Here is an 18,794-nt window from a genome sequence, read left to right as displayed (position 1 = left end):
TTCCAAGATACCTAACGACCTGCGAGCATGTAACACGTGTATCAGACAAAGCTGGCGAGTTCACAGTTTTAGAAAATGTTTGTTACCCGTTGTATGTAAAACCGTTCAATAACCACTGCAAGTAATATTGTTAATATCTCATTTCCAAACACGGACGGCTCCTGAAATACATGACTGCCCTTCCCACGTACTCCTATCTAGTACTGGGCCAGACTGGGTCATTAGTTCACCTCCGTCCTCTACAGGCACGGGGTGAGGGTGCCAAACCTAAGTAGCGCTACTAACTAATACCCGATGAGGGACTTACAAATGATGATAGGTGAGATCATTAACCAATATACTCGTTTTTACCCAAAGACTCATTCCCCCCGTGGAATACCCACTGACTGTCCCCAACCACTGGGACGCATGCTCGAATGTAGTGAACTCACCTTGGTTTGCTCGGTAGAATTAATTACTCGTTTAACAACAGTGATTTACCAAGCCCTATAATAGTTACACATAACAGTCAGTTTGCATACCAGCACAACACGTATCATTTTACATTTAATCAACAGCTATTGAACACGAGCACAAATGTTAACATTCACCACTAAGCATGGTATACCAATTAGTCAAGCACAATTCCATTGTTCGAAGTATGTTTACAACACCTCACTATCTTTCGGTTCCCACTTAACATTCGACACATTTGTTATCCTTCGGCACACTATCTTTCGGTTCACCGTTATCAATCGACATATCAGCTATCTTTCGACACACCCGATGATCTTTCGACACACACAGCTATGTTTCGACAACAACAGTTATGTTTCGGTTCCAAGAACCCTAATCATTATTCACAGGTTCCTTTCATCAATATCATCATTACAACATGCAGACAAACTCATCTATTTATGCTACACCATCACTATCAAACTAATATTCACATGAATTATCCCTCAAAAGTCAAGACCTCTTATGGGTCCCAATTATTATACTACTCACATCATCATTAGTATTATCAAAATAATCAATCATGGCCGACAATTGCTAGCACTTCAAGATGTTATTGGACCGATTTATATAGTATTTATATAGTGGACCGTTTCATTACTATAACATATATCAATCACATGCTAATATAACACAATGGCCGACAAATCATGGGGGGGGGTCCTTATCCAATAGGCTAGCATACCATTAGGCATTAACAAAACTAGCAATTAATGGCCAGCCACTTATCATTGTTTTCATGCTATTATTGGACCAACTATTTATAGTGGCTGCACATTCAATATCACTACTGGACCGATTTGTTTGGTAACTTCAAAGAAAAACAATCAGTAGACACAATTATTATGTCTAGAATTCACAAACTACAACAATTCCTAGGATCCTATGGATACACAGCAACATTTACTCATAAATCATGCATTCATATTCCACCACTAACAGATAATAATATTCCTTCACACAATTCAATAGAGCACATATCACCCATTGCAATAAAGTGTTAAATTAATTAATACCATTCATGCACTAACCGTCAAAATGAAACTGAAGAGGGTTTCGAGAAAGAGTGGGGTCTGTCGTTGACTCCAAGAACGATGAGGGGGGGGGGGGGGTCTGCCGCACGTACAAATTGAGGAGAAGTAGGGTTTCTTTGGTTTGAGTTTTTGTGTGTAAGTCACCACATAATAATATTACCTACACTAAATAATAGAGGTTGTGGGCTTTTAGCAAAATAAATACATGTTGGGCTGAGCAATACACGTTGAGCTGAGTGTTGAATCACCAGCGATGAATTGGGCTACTAACTTGCTTATATACATTAGTGGCCCAATACTATTTGGAACCGGGTTAAAGTAGTTCATTAAAGACTTTGGCCCAACATAACTCTTAGACACTTCAACTAACCCACTAAACACGCGATCTTTCATTTAACAAGCTTATAACAGTCACACACTTTAACAATTTTTATTATCGAAAGGGATGTAAAGAGAAATGATTAGAGAACAAGATCACGCGAGTAAAGGAACTGACCTCGAAAGTTTGGGTTGTCACAGATGACATGGCAGAACTTGATTGGGTGTTGTGAGTGATGAGTGATGACCACCCCCACCCCCATTATAAATATTAGAAATCACAGAATATATTCCTAATAATTAATACATTTATTCTCCATATGCAAACCGGCCAAGTGTATAATAAGATATAACCAAATCTATAAAACTTCTTCATATGCAAACCGGCCGAGTGTATATATTTATTGAAAGAAAATGACCAGGAGGGCCGGTTTTCTTATAGGACCCAGTCCCCATATGTGACATGTATCATTACAATTTCAGGGAAAAAATACACATTTCAACAAATAAGACATACACATTTCAACAAATAAGAAATATGACATGAATGATGATGCGTGGGTTTATTAATTTATTACCAATCCCTTGTCACAAAAACAAACACATTTCAACAAATAAGACATGAATGATATGCATGGGTTTATTAATTTATTACCAATCCTTTTTTGACTTATATGTATTGTTAATGCTATGGAGGCCATATATATTCCTTCTATAGAATCACTTTTAGTAACAATCAGTAGTCTTGATTACGCTTTCAAGTTTCAATCCATCAGACATAAAATGGCAGGTGGTGTGAGAAGGATTAAACTTGGATCACAAGGCATGGAGGTATCAGCTCTCGGATTAGGATGCATGAGTATGACCAATAGTAGCTATGGACCGGCCAAGCCCGAGGAAGACATGATCAAACTCATCCACCATGCGGTCAACTCAGGCATCACTCATCTCGATACCTCTGACTACTACGGGCGTCAAACTAACGAAATCTTGATTGGCAAGGTTTATATTATGTTCATTCGATCAATCACTAGTATTTATATACGTTGTTTTCGTGTTGTTTTCTTTTATCATTTTCTTTGGTGATTTAGGCGTTGAAGGGATTGGAAAGAGGAAATGTGCAATTGGCAACGAAATTTGGGATCAAGTCGTTGGAGGGAGACTGCGATATACGTGGTGATCCAGAGTATGTTAGGGCTTGTTGTGAAGCTAGTTTAAAACGACTTGATGTTGATTACATTGATTTGTATTATGTCCATCGCGTCGACTCTCGTGTTCCAATCAAGATCACGGTTAGTATTTTACTATTTCAAGATGTTTCTCTTAAATTGCACTGCATATGATAACTTGTACTTGCTTATTTTTTATAGAGTAAACTATAATTTTCCTCCCTGTGGTTTGGGGACGGTTGCATAAGAACACCCTATATTTCAGTTTTTGCTCTTTGACTTACCGTGCCTTCCTCCATCAGATGGCCGTTTATTTGACCATCCAAAAAGCAAGTAAATGACTATTATACCCTTTTTCTATCAGGGTATGCGGCCCTGCGGTTTTATTATTACTACAATCATCCACCACCACCAGCATCATCCCCACCACCACTCACCACCTCCGCCACCACCATCATCACCATATCACCTCCACAACACCACCGTAGCCCCTCCTCTCTTTAACTACCACCCACAACACCATCATAGCCAATCCTCTCTCTAACTGCCGCCCCATCCACCTCCACCACCACCACTACAATATACCCAAAGCATATTTTTGTATTAACCCACAACATCATCACCACTTCTAGTGTAGTTAATCAAACTACATGACATTTGAAAATTTTTGTTCAGATGCTTATTATTTTGTTCAAAACTAAAGTCGAATGATCAATCAAATGTTCAATCCATTAGCAATCAATACTGAATTACAGCAAAGGATTTCCACATAACAGAAACATATCATTCATTCGCATAGCAAGATAAAAAACTCGAGTTAGAACACGGGTATGGAAAAACAAATTAAATCAATGAAAATGAAAATGAAACTGATGATCATTGACATTCGAACCGAAAAGTCAGATGAACTCGATGATAAAATCATCATATGCTATGTGACTGTGTGAGTGGTAAAAAAACATAAAAAGTTTGCAACAACAAATATTCAGTACATGAGTTGTTTGAAAATCAACAGCCATTGGCTTCCAAAATTAGAAGCTACTACAAGAAAAAACTTATGTGGAAACCAAACTTTTTTACCTTGTGGGGACGACACGTCGTTCCTATAGGTTTTTTAACCCTATTGGGACGACATGTGGTATCCACAACTTTTGTTCCTACAGGTTGCCTAGGTCGTCCTTATAGATGTTGTCCCAATAAACCAACTTTTAGGGACGACTTGTCGTTCTAGATTTAAAATTAAAAAAATGTTTTAAATATTTAGCGACGACATGTTATTCCAATAAGCACCATAGAGGAAGTAAAATGTTTTTTTTTTTTTTTTTTTTTTTTTTTTTTTTTTTTTTTTTTTTTTGGCAGATGGGAGAGCTCAAGAAACTAGTTGAAGAGGGTAAAATCAAGTATATAGGTCTATCAGAGGCCTCACCTTCCAGTATAAGAAGAGCCCATGCTATTCATCCCATTACAGCTGTACAATTAGAGTGGTCACTTTGGACTAGAGTTCATGAAGAGGAAGTAATTCCAACTTGCAGGTAAATCATGACCGGTATTGTATACAACCAAGTCTCGAAAGATAATGGTTGTGAGTTTTAGTATATCTTTTTTTGGTTGAAACTTTGTGGTTTTTTAAGAAGCCATCTATTGATGTACGATTTTCAGAGAGTTAGGCATTGGAATTGTTCCGTATGGTCCACTCGGAAGCGGGTTTTTAGCTGCTGGTCCCAAGTTGTTTGAGGGCATGCCAGATGAAGATTTTAGGAAGGTTTGTGTTACTCAACATGTATTAAACTAACACAGTTTTAACTAATAATTCATTACATACCAAACAGGAGAACACAACCCAAAAGGCTAGTCTGGTGGGTGAGAGAAATCCCATACCTTGCAATGGTATTAGTCCATAACAATCGACCCTCCTTAAGGGCCAACGTCCTCGTTGGTCACGGCTGGCTCTTTCCAGGCCACCACTCCGAGCCTCGTTGGTCGCGGCCACGTTGGTCACGGCTGGCTCTCTCCAGGCCACCACTTCGTGGGCCACCACTCCGAGTTCTGGCTCTGATACCAATGTTACATACCAAACAGGAGAACACAACCTAAAAGACTAGTCTGGTGGGTGAGAGAACCCATTTGGTATATAAACCCCACATCAGTTGCCCATACAACCGATGTGGGACAAGTCCCATACCTTGCATTGGTATTAGTCCATAACGTAATTTAACAAGTAGTTTGTGACTGATATTCAGTTTTGATTCTGAATTTTTCTGATGTATCTTTGTAGACCTTTCCAAGATTACAAGGGGAGAATTATAAACACAACCAGATCTTGTTTGATAAGATTCATGAAATTGCACAGAAGAAAAAGTGCACCTTATCTCAATTGGCATTAGCGTGGGTCCTACACCAAGGGGATGACCTGAGTCCCATCCCAGGCACCTCAAAAATGGAGAACTTTAACGAGAACATTGGAGCTTTGTCCGTTAAACTCTCGTCGCATGACATGGTTGAGCTTGAATCTATAGCTTCAGTTGATGCTTTTAAGGGTAGTAGATTACCTCCCACAATCTTGGCTCTTTCAAACGTTGAGACCATGCCTTTGTCATCATGGAGATAACTCTCAAACTCTTTTGCATACATGTACTCCGCTTTATTCCTAAGTCAAATAGTGAATAAATGTCATGAAACATTCATGTTGTTGTATATCTTGTGTGTTTCTAGTAATAAAATTGTTTTGGAATATGTTTAGTACATTTTATTTGTGAATGCGTTCTCGGTACTGTTCTGAAGAACTAAAATTTCTATTTATACACAACACTAGAAATAATCATTTGGTTTCCTAGCAACAAGTGATAAGCTTTAATTAAATCATTCATATAGGAGAGCGAATTTCAAGGATTGTCCTTTGTTTTTATACCTATTTTCAGGCGATGTCCTTTATGTTCAAAATTGATGAGTTTTCTACTTTATGTTTTAAAATCCATCACGTTTTGTCCTTTAGGCATAACCCAGTTTATTTTTTCAGTTAAATGTGACCATGTGCAGGTCATGTGAGGGTAGATATGTCATTTAATGTCTTTTATTACCCACCTACCACATGCAAATCATTTCCCCTATTATAAAACCCTAAACTTCTAATTTCCCCTAATTTTGGTAGAATCAAAAAGTGAATTAGCACAAAAGGAGGATCGTCTCAGAAATTGAACCATTGAGATCAAAAGGAGGATCGTTTCAGAAGCTATTCACAAAAAGTATCTGAACTCGAAGCAGAAATTGAAGCATTGAGATCAAAAGCAACAGTTCTCGAGGGTGCAATGGAAACCACCGTTAAAAAGGAGCAAGAATTAATTGAATCTTTAGATTTAGCAACAACTGAGAAAAAGTAGTTAGATGATGTCTTTAAGAAATCATCAGAGCAACTTGTGGAAGCAGAAAACCTTCTGGAAGTATTAAGAAACGAACGGAAAGTCTCTCAGCAGAAGGTGGAAACCATCATGGTGATCTAGAAGCTTCTGGAATCAGAGAAGCGAAAGTCATCAACATGCTTAAGTTAGTTGAGGAACAACTAGATGAAGCAAGGGCAAAACATACAGAGTATGAAACGCTACACGAAACCCGCACTAGAGATTTTGACATTAAATTACAAGAATCCGGTCGGACCGGGAACCGAAGGTCTGACCGGTCCGGTTCAATATATGGGACCGGATTTACATCGAACCGGGGTTGAACCGGTGAACCGGTGGTCGGACCGGAAAACCGGCCGGTTGAACCGGGTTATTAAGGAATTGAACCGGGTTTCGGCATTTTTTTTTTCAAATTTCACCCTAAGAATTTTAAGACACCTGCCGGTTCTTACATCCGGTCGGACCAGTTGAACTGGTCGGACCAGTGTACCAGTAATCATACCGGTTCGACGTCCGGTCCGGTTCGGTTCTGAAAACATTGGAAATGGGGGCAAATTAGAATCTTAGAGTTTTATATTAGGGGGAAATGATGGTAGGTGGGTAATAAAAGAGACATTAAATGACATATCTACCCTCACGTGACCTGCACATTGTCACATTTAACTGAAAAAACAAACTGGGTTATGCCGAAAGAACAAAACGTGATGGATTTTAAAATATAAAGTACAAAACTCATCAATTTTGAACATAAAGGATAACGCCTGAGAATGGGTATAAAGATAAAGGATAATCATTGAAATTCACTCTAAATAGGATGAAATAGTATTTTGGTCCTAAAACACAAGCTCACACCCCTTTTGTTTTCTCAAAATACAACACAAAACAACAAAACACAAAAAATCAAGTACAAAGAATTTAGCACAAAAATTTAGTACAAAAAATTTTAGAAGTATACAACATAGAAATACAACACAATTTTTGAGGTTTTTTAAGTTATCATATTTTATATAGCAATAGGGTACTCAAATTAAATATAAAAAGTTGCTCGATTTTACGGTGCAATTTAAAAAAAAATTTCGTATAAAAAGTTATTAGCGTTTAAAATGATGGGGGATATGCATGTGTCTTGCATGTGGAAAGAGAAAGTCCACAAATAGCTTATTCCAAAAATACCCCTTGCACCTCCTTTCTTTCTTACACTTCCATCTTAGTCATTGATTTGAAAAATGAAAGTTTAAGATTTCTTTTTCCTCAAGTTAAGTAAAATCAACTTTTTATTTGATTCTACCCATATATATATATATATATATATATATATATATATATATATATATATATATATATATATATATGATTCAGATCAAAAGAAACCCACAACCAGAGAGAACCTGAAGGGTATGTTTAGCATGGAGCTTTTAGGAGCTTCTAGCTTTAATCTTTTAAGAAAAAACTCCTACTCAATAAAAAGGCTTGTTTGGTTGAAGGAGCTTTAAGCTTGTCGAGATCATGGACCGAGAAACCAAGAAGCTCAGGCGCTCACGCATTCCCATTGTGAAGGTTCGCTGGGAAGGCAAACGCGGCGCAGAGTTCACCTGGGAACTCTACGTACCCTTTACCAAGTTCTAAAAGGGTTTAATTGATTCTTACGTACAATTTTAAAAGAAGGATCTAAATTATAAGGAAAGGAGAGAGAATAGATGTAAGAGGGAGATTAAATTACCAAAATACCCTTTTGATTTTATTTGTATATGTATGATGTGTCAAATTGTTATTGTTTGGAGGGAGTTTTCGGTATGTTTGGCAAAAGTAGCTGGTGGCGGGTGGCTTTAAGCTGGTAGCTAGTAGCAGAAAATTTTCTGGTTTGAAAATTTTCAAATCAGAGACATAGAAGTTGTACCGGAATATAATGGTTCACATCGGACCCACGGAAGCTGATCTCGAAGATATTTAATGGCGGATCTTGATTCAATGCCAGCTTGGTTAAAATGGGGATTCTGGTTTTGCCCACTGTCATATGGTGAAATAGGCCTTGCTGTGAATGAATTTTTTTCTCCAAGATGGAACAAGGTAAATCACTAGAATCCTTATTTAATGTTGTCCAGTGTCATTGATGTATTGCAAAATACATACTTTTATCGTGTATAGTTTGTACGTTTTATCGTTATTTTTAGCTTAGTTTAGTTTGGAATTGCGTGCTATTGATCTACATTGCGTTTTCCAGGTCGTGATACATAAAATGTGGAAATTGGAGCAAAACCGAGCTAAAGTGTCAAATGTCAAGTTCCGGATCCAATATACAAAAGTGTTAGAATAATTTGGAAGATTCTGGAAGTTGGAGCTGAGTTTAGGAGTCAACATTCTGTGAAAAATACCCACTCGCGTAGCGCTAGGGTAACAAGAGGATCAGTCGCGCTACGCGACTGAGAAGGAGTTGATTTTTGCTGACCTTGAGGCGCTAGCGTAGCGCTAGCGTGAAGATGAGACCAGTCGCGCTACGCGACTGGCTTGAATGACGCGCCTGATTGCTGATCGGCTAGGGTTTGGTATAAAAAGGAAATTAATCATCATTAGAACATAACACACGAACCAAGAAACCCTAGGCGACTTTGAGAGCAGATTTTGGAGTTTTTCGAGGCGATTTAGCTTGCAAGAATCATCAGGTTGAAGCACGGAGCGTAGGAAAGAAGATTATTCGGGTCTTATCTCCCGGTTTTCATTATTTTCTCGTTTTTGATACTTTGATTATGAATTCTTGTTTTGGATTTGATTTGTTCTTGTTAGACACTATGTTTCTTGGCTAAACCCTAGATACTACCTAGACTAGATGATGGTTTGATTTACGTTTTGGATCTTTTAACGGTTTTTATTGCTAGACTATGGATTGATTTTGAAAGTAACGTGTTCTAGATTTTCTGATTTAGTGCACATGCGTATTTACTTTTGATTGTGGATTATTTGTTGTTTCACATAGATCTTAGTGACGGTCTTTATCACAAAATAGGTCTGTGTTGATTATTTGCATCCTTGCGGGTTCGGGTGATCTTTGGGTAAATCGATCGATAGCCTTAGGAACAGTAATTAAAATATAATTAGAAGTGAATATTCTGCTTAACTTGTCGCTGAGAGGCTCGAGTTAGTTATTAGGTCGCGGTGCAGTATATAGCTAATTTAGATTTTGAGAGAAGTCGAAGTTAGTTCCCTAATTGCAGTTGTGTCTAGTAAACCAAGTCAGAACCTAGAATTGCCTTAGATTATCGCGCTGAGAGGTAGATAGTCATATTAGGGCACTTTTAGAGTTGTTAGAGGACTGAGAGGAAATCTAACAGTCGGTAATCATAACAGCCTTGTAGGGTTTCCTAGGTTTCTTCCTGAGAAGGGTCGGGAAGTCTTAGCATTGAAATACCTTAAGGTTTAGTATTTAACGATCCCGGCTCCATACAACAATAAAACCGTTAGAAGTCCATTCGTAGTCAAAATAGATTCAAGTCTAGGTAGCCCTTAATCTCATCTGAATCAAAACCCTAGTTTTCGTTTGTGTTTTAGTTAATTTCAATTTAATCGTAATTTTAGGATTTTAGTAAACCCCCCCCCCCCCAAACACAATATTCGTTTAGTCGTGTCAGTGTCTAGTCTAAGTTGAGTCGTTAACGTAATTCGTAGAGTCCTTGTGGGTTCGACATCCGGACTTACTTTTCTGTGCTAGAGTCAACCGGTACACTTGCCGGTGAGTAGTTTAGTCAGGTTAAAGAGTCTAGATTTTTATTACTTGAGTCTTAATTTAGGGTAATTTAGTTTATTTAGTTGAACTACTTTTTCCACATCAAGTTTTTGGCGCCGTTGCCGGGGACTCTTGGCAATTGCGTTAACTGCTTAATTTGGATTTCAACTGATATCGTTACGTGCTTTTGTGTGTTTGTGTGTCGTAGGAGTCTAAATAATTTTAGTGTCTTTTTCGTTTTTTTTTTCAAGTCTTTTGTTGGAGTCGTTTTACTTGTTTGTTCTTGATTTTGTAGTTCATGCCCCACACGCGTTCGCAAGGACCAGTAAAGCCACCAATTGACAAGTCTTCCTTCTCCACACCCAGTTTGCAGGTAAACAAATCTTCAACTTCATCTTCAGCCCCTTCTGACTCTACACTTCCATCTAAACCACCGAACTTCGACTTTACCCCTAAGTCATCACCCCACAATTCCCCACCACCCTCCCGTCACCCAAGTCCACCACCAGTTCACCAAATGGCCGAAAACCAAACTGTCCACCAGCGTTCCACCGCGGGTTTTACCGCAAACTCACCCATCACCCTCCCTGAAATCACCAATGATAAGTCTTGGCAAATTCCTTCATACATCATGACTGCCATTAACAACTCTTGTCAGTTTCACGGTCGTGATGATGAAGACGCGCCAGCACATATCAACCGTCTCACCCGTCTGTGTAGCACCTTCGGCATCGAAGGTGTGAATCTTGATGCCCGCTATCTCCAAGTCTTCCCCTTTTCGCTTGCTGGCCGCGCAGCCACCTGGCTTGATTCGCAGCCGGCAGGTACTTACACCACTTAGGCTGGACTTAGAGATGCCTTCCTTGCTAAGTATTTCCCACCTGCGAAGGCCTCCCGCCTTCGAGATCAGATCCATTCCTTCAGAATGGAGCCTGACGAACCTTATCACTTAGCATGGGAGAGGTTTCAAACATTGCTCTCGCGTTGTTCCCAACATGGACTGTCGGATTGGGCCTTAGTAGAAAAATTATATAATGGTCTTACCCCTGAGTGCAAGGCCCGATTCGACACATCCGCAGGAGGCCACCTAATGGGAAAGAAAACTGTGGCTGACTGCAATGACCTCTTTGAGAGCTTCGCTCATGCTGATATAGATCATAGTGCTACCGGCAGGAATTCCAATCCTGTGATTACCTCCTCATCCTCCCGAGGAGTGAATCAAGTCGTTTCAGACTCAAAGGTAATATCTCAGCTTGACTATATCACCAAAGAGTTGCTAGAAATTAAGAAGAAGGTAGATAGATGCGAGGTTTGTAGAGGGGGACATGACACCATAGATTGCCCAACCATCACCCTAGAGCAGGTCGAGTATTTAGCAGGTCAAAATAGGGGTCCAACTAACCCGTTCAACAATAGTAACTCTAATTGGCGTGCTAATAATTATCGCTCCTCAGGTAACCCCCCTGGTTTTCCGTCAGGTCAATACCAAAGTAGGGGGCCAGGTTTTTATTCTAGTGGGGGGTCGGGTCAAACAGGTCAATTTACTAGTTCAGGTTCAGGGGGGCAGTTCAGAGGTGAGGGGTCACACCAAGAGGTTCAACCGAGGAATGAGGGGTCAAATGGTAGTTTGTCTAGGATAGAGGACCTTCTTTCCCAATTATTGGTTAGGGATCAGGCTACCCAACGTACCTTAGAGGACCATGCTACGCTTTTAAAGAATAATCATTCAAATTTCTTAGACCTTCAAAGGCAAGTTGGGGATATTGCACGCCAGTTGCAAGAACGACCTCCCGGTCAATTTTCGGGCAACACAAAGCCAAACCCATCTGGTAGTGTGAAGGCAATTTCGACCCGTAGTGGTAGGACCTTAGGAGAGGTAGTGAGACCCGAGAGTGTTGAGATAGAAGATGAGGACCCCGTAGATGAGGAGATTGAAATGGAGGCGCCCGGTAAAGTGCAACCTAGGTTAATCCCAGAAAGTACCGCACACACCGGGGGTCCTTCGAGTGAGAAGAGTGTAGGAAAGAAACCCGTCCAAGTCGTCCCTTCATCGAATGTTGATATTTCCCGTGCCCCATTTCCTTCCCGCCTTAAAAATCAAACCTATTCCAAAGAGTACGGGAAATTTTTAGATATCTTTAAGCAGCTTAGGATCAACCTTCCTTTTATAGAAGCTCTTCAATCAATGCCGAAATATGCAAAATTCCTAAAAGACCTTCTAAAACGCAAGGATAGGTTAGGAGAGGTTTCTAACATCCCCCTTAGTGGAGGATGTTCAGCCGTAGTGTTGAACAAGGTTCCGGAAAAATTGACGGATCCGGGCCTTTTTACCATCCCGTGCTTGTTTGGGAGTGATACCGAGTGTAGGGCCCTAGCCGACCTAGGAGCGAGTGTAAACTTAATGCCATATTCTTTGTATGAGAGGTTAGGTCTAGGAGAGTTGTCACCTACACGCATGTCTTTGTCGCTAGCCGATAGATCCGTTAAGTATCCACGTGGTATAATTGAAAACCTTCTAGTCAAAGTGGATAAGTTCGTCTTCCCCGTAGACTTTGTTGTTCTTGATATGGAAGCCGACGAGAAGGTTCCTATCATTCTAGGACGCCCATTCTTGTGTACCGCCAAGGCTATCATTGATGTCTTTGACGGGAAAATCACACTCCAAGTCGGCGAGGAGAGAGTTAGTTTCGAGATAGCACGCTCTATGGACCACCCTAGTGGTTCTGATGATCTTAGTAGTCCTTGTCATTCGGTCTATTTCATAGAGTCTTTCTTATCATGTGTCGACCATTGCTTTGACTTTATTAGTGGAGCCGATTTAGTTAAGAGTAAGTCAGATGAGGTAGTTGATAAGGTAAAGGAGGTTGTAAATGAGAGTGAGGAAGTAGAAGAGAACGAGTGGGTCCCCGAAGTGCTAGAGTTGAGTGAAGTGAAAAGTGAGGTTGAGAGTACACCATTAGAGAAACCCGCCCCATTAGAACTCAAAGTTCTTCCATCCCACTTAGAGTACGCTTTCATAGGTGAGGGCTCTGATCTTCCCGTCATTATTTCGTCTAAGTTAGAGGAGGGAGAGAAGGGTAGGTTGTTGGAGGAATATGAGAGAAGTGAGAAAGAGGTGGTAAGCGGTCCTAGTTTGGAGGAAGCGATAGGACCCAAGTGTGGGGATCCACCCGATAGGAGAGTATATGATCTTGAAAAAAGGGTAAAGTGCTTAGAATCTAAGATAGAAGCACTGAGCAAGGCTCAGTGTGGGGACAAAATTAGGTTTGAAATGTATAAGTTTAAACCGCCCGATGATGGTTTGAGAGATTGTGATAGGCATGCGGGTGTTCAGATAGATTCGGATAATAGTAGGTATGATGGTGCTACAGCCCGTGAGGTTTGGTATGGATGTGAGCTGCGTCTATATGATCCTCCGTGAGTGTTAGAAAAGTTGATAGCACATTTGTAGAGTTTGTAGATTTTGAGTCTTTTTCGTAGTTTTTCGGTGTTTGTGTTGTGTCGTTGAGAATTTTGCAGGTTTCATCACCGATACGGAACGGAGAAAGCATGAGAAAAGAGGTCCCAGGTAAGTGTCTTGGACACTTAGAACAATTTTTGAGGGTTTTGGATGGTTTGGGAAAAGTTTCAAAATTTTTCTAAGGCATGGGACAAGAATTTTAACGAAACCTCCTGTGAAAAACGACCCCTCGCGCGACGCCTAGGCCCTTCGCGTCACGCGAGGGCTAAAGGTTCAAAATTAATTAAAAACGACCCCGCCGCGCAACGCGAGGCCCTCCCCTGGACCCTACGCGTCACGCGACGCCATGCCGAACCGTTTTAAATCATTTTAACTTGGACCTTTTCACATCTCCAACCCTTAAGTCCCGAATTCGTGCTCTATTCTCGCGTTTTTGGACAAATTCGTGCACCGAAAGTTCAAGGCTTCCTTTTTCTTGCCAATTCCGTATCCAAGGTATGATTTCTGTAATTTCTCGCTTGTGAGTAACTTTATTGCTTAGAAGTAGTAGTTTTCGAGTCAGTTTGTTTTTAGAATTGGTATTGCTTTGGGTTTTGTTTTGCTGTGTTTGTGCAGGTTTGGATTGTACCACCCGTACTCAATCTCCATTCGGGTGAATTCGAAACTGCCGTATTGATAAACCCAAGCAGACTAGGCAACGATCGCGAAGGAAATGCTATACGATCGTTAGTTGGATTCAAGACTCGTTCAGCTGGCACTGACTTTTGTCCTAACCAGCTAAGTTTTTTTCCAACTCTCTCTCTGTAGTTTTATTTTATTTTATTTTATTTTTTTTTCGTTTTTAGTAGTTGTTAGGTAGTGTCGAGTCGTGTTTTCGTTCTTGCATTAGGGACAATGCAATCCCTAAGTGTGGGGATGGGAATACATGTAAATAATCGAGTCTTAATTATAAAATCCAAAAAAATTAAAAAATTAAAAAAATACAAAAAAAATTGAAAAATCAGAAAATGTCTTTCGAAATAAAGAAGTTTGCAGTTTTGAACGGAAAATGATAGAAAAAACAAATTTTTGCTCGGGTTTGAATAATAATAATAATATGAGTTTATAATAAATCGAGCTTGCGTCTAGTTAGGGATATGTGGGTAGGCCCGGGTTTTGGTTCTAAGTCCCTTTGAGTTAATATACCTTAATTGTCGGTCTGCTAGTGGGTTCTCGCCTGGCAAATATGGGAAACTAAAACTGGCAAAAATAGTATAAGGGATGCCGTTATAAGCTAAGATAGTTAGAGTTTTTTATCATATCTCGCTGAAAATGGAAAAAAAAATAGAATAAAAGTGAGCTAGAAACTAAATGAAAGTAACACAGGCCTATGTAATCTGTGGTTGGGGCTAGCAACTCTACAGCCGGAATGCCTCTGGGATGTGTGAAATCGACTTGCCGAATAGAAGTACCGAAACCTATGTAATCTGTGATTGGGGATAGCGACTCTACAGTCGGAATACCGCTGGGTTAGGGAAAGCATCGTCTAGTCTCACGAATATAAAAAAAAAGCAAGCTGAAAAAGAAAAAAATGAAAAAAAAATATATAGATTTGATTTCAAACTCTCTTTATCTTGGTATAAAACGGTTAGGAATTGGTCAAATGATCGTTCTTTTAGTCCTATAAGCTTGAATTGGGAGTAGGTGGACTGTTGATTCTAGTGTGAGACCCTAGGTGGATTGACCACACTTAAATTAAATTCACATGATAAGGGTTTGGGATTGGATTCGGGTTTAGAGTGGATAAAGTATATTCGCAATCGCAGCTAACGCAAGCTTTGGTTTTAATTAATTATACCTATATTTTTTACCTGAGTAATTGTTTGTTTCTGATTCCGTTGCATAATTCTTTTTCGGGGACGAAAAAAGAGTAAGTGTGGGGATATTTGATGTATTGCAAAATACATACTTTTATCGTGTATAGTTTGTACGTTTTATCGTTATTTTTAGCTTAGTTTAGTTTGGAATTGCGTGCTATTGATCTACATTGCGTTTTCCAGGTCGTGATACATAAAATGTGGAAATTGGAGCAAAACCGAGCTAAAGTGTCAAATGTCAAGTTCCGGATCCAATATACAAAAGTGTTAGAATAATTTGGAAGATTTTGGAAGTTGGAGCTGAGTTTAGGAGTCAACATTCTGTGAAAAATACCCACTCGCGTAGCGCTAGGGTAACAAGAGGATCAGTCGCGTAGCGCGACTGAGAAGGAGTTGATTTTTGCTGACCTTGAGGCGCTAGCGTAGCGCTAGCGTGAAGATGAGACCAGTCGCGCTACGCGACTGGCTTGAATGACGCGCCTGATTGCTGATCGGCTAGGGTTTGGTATAAAAAGGAAATTAATCATCATTAGAACATAACACACGAACCAAGAAACCCTAGGCGAATTTGAGAGCAGATTTTGGAGTTTTTCGAGGCGATTTAGCTTGCAAGAATCATCAGGTTGAAGCACGGAGCGTAGGAAAGAAGATTATTCGGGTCTTATCTCCCGGTTTTCATTATTTTCTCGTTTTTGATACTTTGATTATGAATTCTTGTTTTGGATTTGATTTGTTCTTGTTAGACACTATGTTTCTTGGCTAAACCCTAGATACTACCTAGACTAGATGATGGTTTGATTTACGTTTTGGATCTTTTAACGGTTTTTATTGCTAGACTATGGATTGATTTTGAAAGTAACGTGTTCTAGATTTTCTGATTTGGTGCACATGCGTATTTACTTCTGATTGTGGATTATTTGCTGTTTCACATAGATCTTAGTGACGGTCTTTATCACAAAATAGGTCTGTGTTGATTATTTGCATCCTTGCGGATTCGGGTGATCTTTGGGTAAATCGGCGATAGCCTTAGGAACAGTAATTAAAATATAATTAGAAGTGAATATTCTGCTTAACTTGTCGCTGAGAGGCTCGAGTTAGTTATTAGGTCGCGGTGCAGTATATAGCTAATTTAGATTTTGAGAGAAGTCGAAGTTAGTTCCCTAATTGCAGTTGTGTCTAGTAAACCAAGTCAGAACCTAGAATTGCCTTAGATTATCGCGCTGAGAGGTAGATAGTCATATTAGGGCACTTTTAGAGTCGTTAGAGGACTGAGAGGAAATCTAACAGTCGGTAATCATAACAGCCTTGTAAGGTTTCCTAGGTTTCTTCCTGAGAAGGGTCGGGAAGTCTTAGCATTGAAATACCTTAAGGTTTAGTATTTAACGATCCCGGCTCCATACAACAATAAAACCGTTAGAAGTCCATTCGTAGTCAAAATGGATTCAAGTCTAGGTAGCCCTTAATCTCATCTGAATCAAAACCCTAGTTTTCGTTTGTGTTTTAGTTAATTTCAATTTAATCGTAATTTTAGGATTTTAGTAAACCCCCCCCCCCAAACACAATATTCGTTTAGTCGTGTCAGTGTCTAGTCTAAGTTGAGTCGTTAATGTAATTCGTAGAGTCCTTGTGGGTTCGACATCCGGACTTACTTTTCTGTGCTAGAGTCGACCGGTACACTTGCCGGTGAGTAGTTTAGTCAGGTTAAAGAGTCTAGATTTTTATTACTTGAGTCTTAATTTTGGGTAATTTAGTTTATTTAGTAACGTATCAAAACTTGTTTCAAGTTGAGATTTTATCTTCGCTAGCTGACTTTGCATAAATAATATATTGGCTGATCTCAAAGATAGTTAATGGAGAATCTTGATTCAAGGAATCCAGCGCTTGTCATGGTGATTCAAGGGTACCGGTGAGGTCTGCCACCGTCAGATCTATTTCCGCCATTGTTGATTGTTGAATGAAGTGAACCCAGGTTAGACTCACCCTGTCAGATCTCCTTCCAGATAGTCAGGTTCATTGGAGTGAGTTACAGGTTCGCCGGAAACCGTTTCAGACCCGAATTTAAAGCTGAATTCAATGAATTAGTTGAAATGTAATTTTTTATGTATTGTTTTTTATTGCTCGAAATTAACAGAGATGGTGACAGTGGAGGTTGGATGAGGCAGAAGGAGGTGGTGGCAGGAGTTTTTGGGGTGGTGACGGTGTGCGGCCAGCATTGGGGTGGGGGGTTGGGGTGATGAAGATGACAGGGTGGTGTTATGGTGGTGGTGGCTAGGTGCTGTGGAGGTGTAATGGTGGTGGTGGAAGGGGAGTTACAAAGAAGAAGAAGAAGAAGAAGAAGAAGAAGAAGAAGAAGAAGAAGAAGAGAAAAAGGGGATGGGGGTGGGGTGGGCCCACTTTCTTTTAATATTATATAATTAACTAATTAGATAATTAATAATATTTTTTTATTAGTAAGGGTGTTTTAGTCATTTCGTCCCAACCTAACACCAAAAACAAACTCTCATCCGCGCCAAGGACTATCTGGGAACAAAAATTGAAAAGTTGGGGACTTAGAGGTAATTTTAGAAAGTTAGGGACTAAAGGTGAAGAAAAGGCAAACCACAGGGACTATCCGGGCATTTAACTCCATAATTAATGTATTTATTATTTTTCATGATTATTTATTTATTTTAATAGTTAGAGTAGAATGACCAAAATACCTTCGAGCGGGGTCCATTTGGTGGGACTTAACTATGAATAACCGAGTTAGGGTCAAAGAATATAACTTGCAAGAGTTTGTAAACATAGAGAATTTTTGTAATTTACTCTTTAAAAGTATTTAGGTGGCAGGCACTGAATGCATGAGCATGTTTTGTAACCGGTAAATTTCTTGGTGTGTTGTCGTGGCATCGAAACGTGAAGTAACTCGAATTTATATTGTCTAATGAAAACGTATTATTTGACCCGACTTGTTTTCGAACAAAATTATGTTAAAATGTAGACCAACTGAAAAAGTATGTAAAAATAAGTACAAAAACGTATTATATTTGACCCTACTTATTTTCGAAAGAAACTTACGCAGAAACGTAAACCAACTTGAATTTACACCGACACATACATAAAAAAAAGTACACAAGAATATAATGTTTTTTTATGGTTAAAGAATCGTATGTCGTGTTACGGCGGCGTCGAAACGTAAAGTAACCTTAATTTATACCGCCTAATGAAAACGTATCATAGTTGACATGACTCGTTTTCGAACAAAATTTATTTCAAAATGTAGACAAACCGAAAACGTACATAAAAAAATAAGCAAGAAAACGTATTATATTTGACCCGACTGATTTCTAAAAAACTTACATCGAAACGT

The 18,794-nt window shown here is 39.4% G+C and overlaps 1 protein-coding gene across 1 annotated transcript in view; it reads left to right on the top strand.

The window, feature by feature from the left end:
• Window positions 1-2,586: 2,586 nt before the first annotated feature.
• LOC110885024 (auxin-induced protein PCNT115) overlaps window positions 2,587-18,794 on the top strand; it is a 51,028-nt gene continuing 34,820 nt past the window's right edge. The window contains 5 exon segments of the mRNA XM_022132722.2: window positions 2,587-2,849; window positions 2,939-3,139; window positions 4,376-4,548; window positions 4,676-4,778; window positions 5,292-5,619. Coding sequence (XP_021988414.2) covers window positions 2,631-2,849; window positions 2,939-3,139; window positions 4,376-4,548; window positions 4,676-4,778; window positions 5,292-5,619 — 1,024 coding nt within the window. The 5' untranslated portion in view covers window positions 2,587-2,630.

The sequence above is a fragment of the Helianthus annuus genome, chromosome 14, assembly GCF_002127325.2.
Source record: "Helianthus annuus cultivar XRQ/B chromosome 14, HanXRQr2.0-SUNRISE, whole genome shotgun sequence".
In the NCBI taxonomy this organism is placed as follows: Eukaryota; Viridiplantae; Streptophyta; class Magnoliopsida; order Asterales; family Asteraceae; genus Helianthus; species Helianthus annuus.
Note: the sequence above shows the minus strand (reverse complement) of the source record. Positions and strands in the feature narration are given on the sequence as shown.